Source organism: Ammospiza nelsoni, chromosome Z (genome assembly GCF_027579445.1).
Source record: "Ammospiza nelsoni isolate bAmmNel1 chromosome Z, bAmmNel1.pri, whole genome shotgun sequence".
Classification (NCBI taxonomy): Eukaryota; Metazoa; Chordata; class Aves; order Passeriformes; family Passerellidae; genus Ammospiza; species Ammospiza nelsoni.
In genome coordinates this window covers 67,653,877-67,665,951 of record NC_080669.1, presented here as the reverse complement: position 1 = coordinate 67,665,951, position 12,075 = coordinate 67,653,877, and the positions used below count along the sequence as shown (strand labels likewise).

Here is a 12,075-nt window from a genome sequence, read left to right as displayed (position 1 = left end):
TCTTGAGGTGAGAGCTGTTACACTCCAATTCTGGGAAAAATTAGAAGATCAAATCCTCATGTGGAAAGTATGAATTAGCTACCTAGCACAGTTTTCAAACACTAAATATAAACTCTGATGTGGTTGAGAAGCACACTTTATTAGATGAGGCTATTTATGTCTTTGCAAGTAATGCAGATACAAAGTTCAAGCTCTTTTATCTCTTTATCATATCACAGCATAACTCCTCAGTGTGTTGTATATCCTAGGTTTCTCTCTTTCTCTATTCTCATGTGAATTCTGTTAACAGAAATATAGATAATGTTTGTCTGGTTTTAACCATTAAGGACAAAATAAAATTTGTAGAATATCCCACTAAGCTAGAACAATAGACAATTTCTTCCTCAATAGATTTTTAAGCCAGTTATTTCAGACAATTTTTTTTCCCATGAGGCATTTTTTTTACCTTTTTTACACAGAAAATTCCATGCTATCTTTCCTTTCTTATAAACAGTTTCATCTGTTCATGCAGTTTCCTAGTTCGAAACCAGCAGGAATCCAGTTTGTATCTTCTAGCATAGAGAGATCCTTCTCGTCAAGATGCATCCTGGAGATAGAAAGCAAATAGCTTCAGCCAGTCATGTATGATGGGCTAATGCTAACAGATATGGCCACATACTGGCCACACATTATTTCCCTGTAGTCAGAATCTTCCATTTCTTCAACACATGCTTTATCCTGGTCATACAGAATTGCAGACATGAGGCACAAGGCAATATATGTGCAAGGTTAATTTCCTATCAAATGGCTTGTAAATTCTTTGTAATTGCTATACTGCCACTGTACTTGTCTTCCCCTCTTTCAAAGCAAACCCATTCTGAATTCATGTGTTTCTGTGTAATTTGTCTGTATTTTGTTTGTTTAACAGCAGCAACCTGTCCTAGTTTATGAGCTTTGCCATTTCAGATATTCATATTTCAGAGATAGTTCCTCACTTCTCTGCAGTGAAATGTAGGTGTGAGGTTTCTTTTTTTATTATTAGCCTTATTATATACCTGACATAAATTTGATTTCCTTTTGTCCTTGGGGAAAAAAAAGCATCTGCGTGGGATTGGAAGAATTTTGAATTGTCATGGTCATTGGGAAGATTGATATATTTCCCTTGCTTTTTTCCCCCACATCTTCTGCCTTCCCCTCATTTTAAGCCTGCAGTTCTGTGTCTCTGGGCAAGCAGCTGCATTCAGGGAGTCTCATAGTTTTTATATTCATATCTATCATATTACCATTCATACAAAAAGAAGGAACTGTTAGCAGCTCTCCACAATGGTGTGCAGTCTACATTTTCAGAAGAACTATATTTAATTCTTGACATTTCTAAAAAGGTCAGGAATTAAAGCAAAAAAAAAAAAGTGTTTCTAGAACTGAATTTACACAAAAGAAAATCAGAACATCTCTGTGTCTAATCATTCCTCTTTAAGAAAGAAATTACAAAATGAAGGGTATACTGATCTGAAGTTGCATTAAAAATCTAATAAAGGTAATTAAACATGAGTTATACATTTTTGTTTATATTATAAGAAAACCGACTTTTTGTTTCTATGGTAGTATAGTTTTAGTTGAAATGGTCTAACACCACAGACGAATTATTTCTAGACAGAAATAATATATCTCATTTTCCAGCTTCTATAGTGGAAATAAAGGATCATTTTGAGGTACACTGAGGAGTCAAAAAATCATACAACATGAAGGTAATTGATTTTTTCCAAAATTTCTAGTCTACATGAGGTACTAAATCTGCTTACAGCATTTATCTGACTTCTTTTTTCAGTAGTAGCAGTGGATCTGTTATCATGTTAGTATGAGCTAAAAGGAGCAGAAATAGAAACTAGTAATACAAACAGTAATATTCTCTAAATTTAAAGTCGTGTCTGTCTGAGACTCCTTCCATATCTGGAGAGTCAGTGATGAACTTGGGTGGCTGGTTGCATCATACAAGATCTAATAGTGAAAAATAAATTTTAAAATATCTAAAGTATTATAATCAAAATTTTCAAGGCTGAGTAGGTGTTATCATACAGCAAAATGCTATCGAATAGCTTGAGAGTCTGGCATACAGAGATTTCATGGGACACCAAAGGTTTGTACAGATTTTGTGGAATTTCAGTGGCTCAGGACATGTCAATACCTTTTATGTTTAATTACTTCATTTCTCTGGTAGGAAGCTGAACCATGTTAAGGGATATGCTTAAGAGTCATTGCTCAATTTTGGCTTGAGTAGCTATCCAAATTCAAGGTATTATAAAGGTTGTTGCCATTAGGGCAGGGAAACTGATAAGGGACTCAGATATTTCCTTAATATTCTTATGCCCCCCCAACATATTTATACAGTTTTCCCATCAAGATATTTCCCATCATAGATCTGAAACAGTTTCACTTCCATTCAAGCTTTACCTAAGGAATTTTTCTAACTTGCTTTAATTATGTTGGAAAGCATTCGTTTCATTAACTCCTTAACAATGTTTCCACAGAGTCTGTTCTCTGTTAGAAGTTTTTCTTGTAATTAGGAACTTATTCTCATCTCAGGGCTTTTTCTCTTAGTTTCTGTATTCATGTTCCCAGTTTTATGTCATTTTCATCCACAGTTTTTTCCCCTATCCTACCTCTTTAGATGATCCTTCCTAATTCTCAGCTTAGTCTTTGAACCAGTTACAGTCCTCAGTCATTCGTTTGCTTGGTAATTTAAAGACACTTCGGGTTCTTATTACAGTTTGTTCCATTTATGTATGCCACAAAAATACTGTTTCTAAAAGATTTTTCTTTTCTCTAAAAACTTCCTGAAATGATTCATTTGCAAGTGTGTAAGACATTCCTTTTCAAAATACGATTATGAGGTTTCTGCAATCCAAGCCTTTGTTCCTCTTCACACAGATGAAATGGTTGTGCAAAACAAACCTGGAATAGCAGAACTCATTTATGTTGTTAAACTATAGATGCACATGATTACAGTGAGAAAAAGGAGTATTCTTCTGGAGGATTTCAGAGAATTCTTTGAGTGAGAAGAGGATTCTGGGTCAGGGTGTATAAGATTTCTCTGGAGCTTGTTGGATGAAGACAAAGGAGACAGAGCTTGTCTAGATCTTGACAATTCCATCCATTTTATCCAAAATTTAATTGTCATCTCCATACATTTCACCTATTGCTTCTAGACTCATCATTGACCATAGGTTAGACAGACACTGTCTAAGTGCATGTACCAAGCTTCGCAGTATTCAGCAAATTATAAGCAGAAAGTAATTAAATTCTGTTATGAAATAATCCTTTTTAGAATTAATCCATAGTTTCTTCAATAGAGGAAATCTCAGATTGCCCATCACTGATGCTGGCATCACTAAGCACCTGTACCCAAGTTCAGACTATGGTTTGATATTGTATTGTATATTTTTTCCCAATAATACCGAGGTATTATTGGAATAATCCCTGATTTTTAAAAGCTAATTTGGAGATCTAAATTCCACAGACTCCCTCACATGCAAACATTACTAACAAATCTGTACATCTAGATCTAACCACAGTCAGAGATTGCTTTCAGGTGATACAATAACTTAACACTAGAGATCTTACATTTTCCTGTAATAAGCCAACACTCTCCAAAGTCCTTTGTGTTTAAGGCTGCTCCCAAACTGTAGCACTGGTATTTTACCTTGTGTATAATACATCTTTCAATGCAAGCAGACCCAAACCAGAGTAGCTCCATGACCTTTTTAACTCACAAGGTGCTAAATCTTACCCTGTTGACCACTGAGGTGCTTTCTCTTCTTTAGCTCAGTAAATGACAGACTGAATTTGTAAAACACCTTTCATTACATTCTTTGTGCATCTAGTAACTATAATGCAATCCAATCAAATTATTAGCTCAAAACTGTCACGACTCTTAGTTGAATTTCTAGTGGTCCAATTTCCCCACTCCATTTTCAGTCAGGTTCCCATTCCTAGCCACAGTCTCCATTTCAGACCAACTAGGTAATTCAGATTTCAATCCTTTATTTTTTCCTCCTTTTACTGCTAGTGTGTCCAATTGAATAAACTGTTATGCTTGACACCTTATGGATCTTATTCCCTGTATGTTGGCCAGACTGCCATTATGTCTGTCTAGGAGATAAAGGTACATCAGGAACTTACCATAAACATATAAACCTTTTCTTCAGACTATTTACTTTAAGATTTTTTTGTTTGGGTGATGGGTACACCTGGAAATAGCACCAAATAATTAGTGTAGTTTTAAAATTGACTCTTCACAGGTATATATTTTATACTAACATTTCACTTAATTGTTTTCCTTAAAATCTAAGTAGTGTCTGCTATATTCGCTTTAGAAATCCAATACTCCTCTTCATTTTAGCCATCTTCAGAAACGTTGTAAAATAGCCAGGTCTTCCTTTCTTCCTCAAACATAGCAGGCACGTATCTACTGGAGTCCAGGCAGCTAGTTTTCATGTGGTGGTTGCCTCTTGTGGTCCACTGCTGCAAGGAATGGCTCATCATCTGCAGCAAATTTCACGATCACATGGAAGTATTTTGATCTTTTGTCATGGTTCTTTATCAGCATGACCAGGTTTGGTGTAGCATGCATGCAACATTCATAAAATCTTCTACCTCTGCATTGGATGGATGTCTATCAGCACATATTGTGAAAGATAAGGTGAAGTCACTCTTTTTCTTTCATACGGGCATGGATTGGCTTAAATAGAGAGGCAGCTACAGACAAAATATTCTGTGTCTGGATATCTCAGTCTCTTGACAAGCAGGGTGTGTGGTACAGTGAAATACGCTAGTTGTTAAGAAGTTGTTAGGAATCTTCTCTGCTATTTTGGCAGTGATGTTTAGTTTACCCCAAAAAACTTTTCAGGGGAACTTTGCAAAACAAGAAACTCTTTCACCCGTGATGCACAAGTTCTGGCTCTGTGAGATAACTTGGTACTGTATTTGAGTTATAAGCTACATAGGCCACAATTGTGTGAAGCATTCTTACAGTGTGTCTTCAGAAGTGCTTAATTCCAAATTTTAAAAAATAAATCACATTGCAAAATATTCTCATGGCTGTTCCAACGCATAGAAAATTTGGAAGTTATTGGCTTAATCAGAAAATACTGATTAAGCCAGTAACTCACCTGCAAGGAAGGAAATTTCTGCAATTCAATGCTATATTGTCATTATACTAGGAGTATGTTGAAATGTAAGCAAGCAAATAAAGTACAGCTCTAGAAGTTCAGATTTAAAATATACACATTTTACTATCCTCTATGCAAAAGCAAACAAATAAATGGACTATCAGTAGAAGTAATCTTATGAGTCCAGCAGATGATTTCAAAAGCAGTAGAAAAAATATTGAAATATGAATTCAAACCAAATAATTTAAGTTTTTTTCTTAAAATTCTAAATAGCAATTTACATATTGGGAATGGTTTTATCGTTTGCAACTTTATGAACATCTTGCTTATTCTATAAGTCAGAAGTCAGGTTAAATAACTGATAATATAATAAGCCTTGGTAGTTACAGATTAGAAATATTTTCTTTATTTAAAGATTTTTTGGTTTGGCGTACCGTCTCTCTAGTAGTCTCTAGTACTTCATCTATTATAATTTTTCTGTTATGACTTGAATGTTTGTTTTATATTTCCTGAGAGTTAAATTTAGTCAATTAAAATTAACTCCCTTTCAACCTTTTTGTATGGCAGCCTGGCCTTAAGATCAAAACACCAAAGTGTAGGTTATGTTTAATTTCTAGATCAGAATGTTGTGGACAGATGTTTGAAAGCTTAAGATTACTCCAATTCATTTTTACATGGCTTTCTGCCTGGAGAAACATACTGTAGATCATACTGTTGCTGCTTTACTGATATATTGCCATGGTGATGACATACGTAATTTTATCACAACCTTCTGTCAATGGCCCAAACTCTGTCCTTTGTTATGATCATGCAAGCAAACCACCATATAAATGTGAAAAACCACTTCTATCTTTAATGTCAGCTGATATCAGTCAGATAACATGATAGATAATTATTTTCACACTTCTCTGCATTTCTTTAAACATACCCAACTCAAAGTGACAGTGAATGATGTCTTCAATTGCTGCAGTATGCCCAGCTGTTTCTGCATTGTGTAGATGTCTTTGTAGGTGTGTAGAACATAGGATTTTACAGAAACCATTTGAATGACCATTTTATCTTAGTATGTGTCCCTCGTTGTCAATGTTCATGGTTACATTTTGCAGTTAAGTTTTCATCTGAAAAGTAGATGATGTGTTCCTACTCACTATATTCAAATTTTCAGACACAGATTCAAACCTGTTTGAGAAAACAGGTTTGCATAAAAAGATTTCATAGACCTTTTAAGTTACTTTTCTATATCAAGATAAGAATGGTAAGGGAAAGGGAACAGCACTTTTTTCTTTAATTCCTTATACAGTATAATAAATAAAAAATTATTTTGTTCTTCAGTTTTAACCTGATTATTCAACTCAGAATGTAGGCTGCTTAATGGAACAAGGACATCATTATGACAAGTTAGTTACTTTTGTAAAGCAACCATGAAAATGTTATAAACTCTAACACATTTTAACTTGGTTTTTCTCTGGCTGCCTTCTTTCTTTTGTTTATAAATAAAATCTTTTTACTGTCTTGTTTTGATACTGCTTATTTCTCCTGGTGTAACTGCTCAAAGGATTCTCTGTCTCGGGTGTTGCAGCAGAGCAAATTCAGGCTGTTTTGCTTGGAGAAGGAAGTGGACAGTTTTGGTTCCCATTTTGTGCTTCTGGAACAGTTTAGGGAAGGAAGCACCTTTACACCTTTTATTGTTCGTGGTTGCTGACATAATATCCTTCCCTGACTGCTCTGTGCGTGCTTCCTGCCATTCTGTCAGGATTCTTCTGTGTTGCAGAGAAGGGATAGCGGGTGTGCATGTGTGTCTATGTGTGTGCATATGTCTGTGTGTCAGTGTTCAAAAGAGAGACAGTACTGGTCAAGCGATTTGCTACATTTTTCCTTTTCCCTTCTTGAGGATCAGATCAATCTTCTGTCAGCTACCACTGCCTTTTGCCAAATCATATAATGAATAGAAGACCGCCAAAAATAAAGTTCCTCTTTTTTAAAGCAGTCTAGTTGTTTTAGGTTTGATTTTTTTTCTTTAACTACTCAGCTTTGCAAAAAAATGCAGAAAATTACAACAAAATAACATTTAACTTCATGTTTCTTTAAATGTAATTTGTTTGCACATGATTATATTATTAAGCTGGAAGTTTTATGTGGAGCTATTTCAACAAAGCTCCTTTTTAATTTCATTTGGATAGTTGAGGCCTGCGGTACTATTTCATTTTTGTAGTATATTCAACTTTTCTGGTCAATGTGCTTTGTTAGTGTTAGTAAAATAACAATTTACCAGTTAACAGGGACTTTAAATACTTACTTATTACTGTAATAATCAACTTTAAATGCTTAATTCTGCAATCCTTGGTTCTGCAAGAACTTTCAAAAAGTATTGAGAGCACTGATGAAGTCCTAAGCAGTCATAGGGATTTGTTGTTCTCCAGAGTTCTTTACATTCTGTTTGAATTAGAAATTACAAGCTTTGCAGGTTATAGCCCTTGCATGAGATGTCTTGATTTACTTATCTGAATTTCATTAATTGGGAATCAGTCCTATGATCTTTTTTATGTTAGTACTAATGAAATATATAGAACTATGAGTTAACACATAGTAAGAATAGCACTTGAAAGACAATGTGTTGATAAGTGTGTGTGGTGGGGGGGCGGTTCTAACAGGAAATTAATTTAATAGAAAAATTGAAAACCTTTTCTTTAAAATTGGACTAGCAATTGGACAAAGCAAAAGGCAAACTAGGACATATAGGAACAAGATTCTTTTTTAATCCAAGAAAACCTAACTCACTGCCTGTTGAAGCAAATTTATGTTTCCTTGCAAATTATATGTTTCATACAGATGACCTAATTATAGGTTTTATACAAAATTCTGCTTATCAAGTCTTGCATCAATTACTTGAAAATAAATTTGTGTAGATCACAGGAATTTTAAGGTCTGAGTTTAAACTGTCTGTAAAAGCTGTTGTTGTTTGAAGACTGGTCTTAATGTAGAACTGATAAGTGTGTGGGAGGGACTCAACATACTGCTCTTCTGCTGTGATTTTTGTCCTTCCTGACAGAGTTTTCTCCATATTAAGTGATTTTTTTCCAAACTCACTAAGCATTTTGATCTGCAGAGCAGCTCATCTTCACTAACCAGCCACAACTGCTCTAATCTGCCCACCCTGACCTTCCACACTGCAGTGAATAGCTTAGGCAGACAGTGCTGCAAACCAATAGCGCCACTGGCCTCAGCTGAATGAAAGAAAAGGAAGTTATTCCATATGCCCCTGCTGTGGATTAGAGTATGGGTTTGCTTCTGCAGAGAAAGACAGTTAGACTCTTTGAGTCCCGCATGTGCGTGGGAAACACCATTCTAATTTGTGCTTTGGGTTGGAGGTAAGGCTATAGGAAAAACAGGAAAGAAACCCAAACCAAGGAAATGTAAAACTGTTTCTAAAAATAGATGGGGTTTGTTTGTCAACACTGAAAATCAGATAAGACTGCCTAGCTTTGTTTGGGAAAGAAGCTTTTAAAAATACATTTACAAAATAAGTTTATTTTAAATTTTTTGCCTTCTTTTTTGTTGTTGCTGCAAATATGATCAACAACCTTTGTATCTATTTAAGCAGTGAGTAGCTATTGTTTTCAAATATAAAATATAAATATAAAATAAATATTAATATATAATATATAATAATATAAAATATTAAAAGCAGCAAGAATTTTTGCAGTCTGTATTTTCTTATAGTTGCAACATGAATTATTCCACGTTCTGTGTTCTGCATTATGGTAATAATATACAAATATGCCCAGAAAATAATATCAAAAAGATATTAATATATAGAAATATAATAAGTACTGTACTTGAAGATTTGTTTTGCCCAACAGATTAATTACACCATAGTGGCTAGCTAGAAAACTCAGACTAACTGCTTATTTGTTAATTTTTTTTCTTTAGAGTTCTAAAACACTTGAACAACCTAAAGTTTAATGTATGCTATGTAAGAAAATCAAAAGAGAATTGAAGATCAAAAGGACTGAGATCTAAATTTTCTAGCTCAGTAGCTTTGAATCAGAGCCAAATGATGAATTAAATGACCAGGATATCAGCTTAGTGTTATGCATTATTTTGTGACAATTTATCAAGTTAGCTAAGATACTATAAGTTTAAAATAAATGAGGAAATGCCAGGTTCTGTTTTAAAATTACAATTTTTTAAATTCCAAGACAATATTTTTACTGGACTTCAAAAGAACATTTAAATTCATATTGTTCAGATTTCTTTTTCCTGTTCTGTGTTTCAAAAACCTTTGTGCTGTTTGCTTAAAACATATAAAAATATACTAATATGGTAAACTAAGATTATAAAGCAGAAAAACTTGTGCTTTTTACCTTATACAAGACAAAATAATTTTTTTTATTTTTAACTATTTCCATGGACTCTTTTATTATTAAAATAAAAGTATTTTATTTTTAAAATACTTTGGATATTATATAAATTAATTATGTGGTCTGTAACATTTTGTGAAATATGTTTCCTGCATTGTGTATTTTTATATACTGTACATTTCTCTCCTTAGGTCTGTGACAGAGCCAGTATTGTAAAACTCATGCATTACTACAACAGTGAAAATATTTTTTAAAACATTCTTTATCTGCCTCTATTGTTCTGTTTTTATAAGAAAACATGTGTTTGCAGATTAGAAGTCCTTTGCAGAACATTTTAGAATTTACACTGAAATGACAGAAAAGAGCACTAGTATTTTTTTCACTTATTATAATATATGAAATATCTTCAGTAATATTTTCACTAATTTATATTCTTAAAGAATAAAGCTAGGAACTTTGGATTCAAGGTAGCTGGCAACTCTTATATATCAAGTAACACTTAAATAAATGTCCATTTTATTTGCATAATGAGGGAAATTATCACATCTGCTGTCAAAGTACAAAATTGTTTTCCCTTCAGAAATAAATTAGTTGCCCTGTTTAGCATACATAGATACAGAATAGTTTATTAACTCTCTGATTTAGGTAATTTTTCATATTAGAGCTGTGAGTGATATTTAAAATTAGAGACATTAATTCCATTAAAATTTTCACTACTTGTACTTCAATATTTTTCTTTATTTCTTGATATATTTGTATTTGGTGTTTTCTTTCATAGAAATAAACCTTTGAATATTGTTTTTTTTCTTCTGTGCATTACTTGTTTTGTAGGGGCAGTAAATTTTAGTTCAAATTTACTTGTACACTAAATTATAATGAGGATGTTTGGCCAGCTTCATGTAATAAATTTCTTCTGGTTATCAATTTCATGGTAACATTTGATTTCCTTTCTGTGTTTAGCAGGAACAGATGCAGAGGACTGTGAACTGAGTGGTGCAAGTGCTGAAGAAGGAGGTTTGTTTTGAGGAAACAGGAAAGAGGAATAAAAGAGAAGGGAAAAATACGTAATTTTAAGGAAGAAGGAGAGAAAAAAAAACGGGGACTATGGGGAGAAAAAAGATTCAGATTACAAGGATTATGGATGAACGTAACAGACAGGTGAGTTGAAAAAATACATGACTTAAGCATCATATTATATTTATAGGGTAACTTATTATTAAAGAGGATTAAAAAGTTGATCAGTCTGTGTACGTATGCATATACCAACATATACATATACACAATGTATGTTAGACTATCAAAGAAAAATACTTTTGTAAGCAGCCGGAAACCTCACACACAGTGTTTTCAAGTTCAGTAACATGCACAGTTAGGAAGTTATTGCTTGAGGACTTTATTCTATAAAGACTGCTGTGTGTGCTCTTCTTGCTTTGAGTTCAGTCTGGAATATACATGGTTAAGCACACCTGTGAGTTGCTACAGGACATAGGCTTTTAGTACTATATTTTCTGAACTCAGTTCAATATGAGTTATTATAATATGAGCACTTTCATTTAAGTTCGGACATCCCAGTTCTTGAAGGTGAAGGTGCTCCTTCACATTTGCAGCGTCTTTATTTTTACCTCCTTCATATAAAAAAGATACTACTTCATAAAAAAGTTTCCTCTTTTCCCGTCTGAATTTTAAGAAGAATTTGAGTAGCCTAACACATTCTAAAACCCACATACAATATTACTAGCATGTTGTAGTCATAAAACCAAGTGACCAGGACTATTTAGCTAAGGCTAAATAGATCCAATAGGACAGATTAACTAATTTTTAACTCTCCTTTAAATAAAATGGTTAGTGAGCTATCACATAGTATCAACACTATCTCTGCTAGTTGAAAAATGATCATTTAGGAATTAGGAAATTTTCTTCCCTGTGGTCACAAATATAAAATTCAGTAACTGATATTTTCAAATAATATTGGTGAAAATTTCTGCTGTTTACATTTGATATAAATGAATGGATGTGGATGTTATGTTGAATCTGGAGATCCACAACTGTGATAATCTCTCCACATAATTAATTAATACTCTATTTAATGTTATTCCTATCCCTGGCTGCAATTTTGGAATAATCTTCAGTAGCTGATTTTTAAGAACTTGATACTGAGTTACTATTAATATAGTAGTACTACTAATTTGATCTATAAATTTCTTCATATCTTTAGGGATTTTTTTAAGAATCTGTTAGTCATGGAGGATTTTATAAAGCCTTAAAAAACTCAGCCTAAGCATATTTATAAAGCCATAAAAAACTCAGTCTAAGCATAACAACAAATAATAGTCCTTAAAAGAATGTTTAAACATTGTAGTGTTAGTAGTAACTTGTGATCTCTATGGCAGAAAATCACTTGTAACAGCAAAATGTTCCTTATGATGGATGCATTTAGTGTTTTCCCTAAAAGTTGCGTGTTTTGGTAAGACAGGCTAAAAAGCAATAATTCTAGCAATGTATAAATGTAATCCTATTTATTTTAATTGTCTTATAGCATGGAATTAAAATGGGATGTTAACTATTGA

General features: G+C 33.3%; 1 protein-coding gene across 5 annotated transcripts in view; it reads left to right on the top strand.

Annotated features, from left to right (window-relative positions):
- Positions 1-12,075, top strand: part of MEF2C (myocyte enhancer factor 2C) — a 120,812-nt gene that overhangs the window by 33,158 nt on the left and 75,579 nt on the right. For 3 of the 5 annotated variants that reach the window (XM_059492552.1, XM_059492550.1, XM_059492551.1), the window contains exon 3: positions 10,469-10,666. In XM_059492552.1, coding sequence (XP_059348535.1) covers positions 10,613-10,666 — 54 coding nt within the window. In that variant the 5' untranslated portion in view covers positions 10,469-10,612. The remainder of the gene's footprint in view (positions 1-10,468; positions 10,667-12,075) is intronic. The other 2 variants (XM_059492549.1, XM_059492548.1) reach the window with 1 other exon arrangement.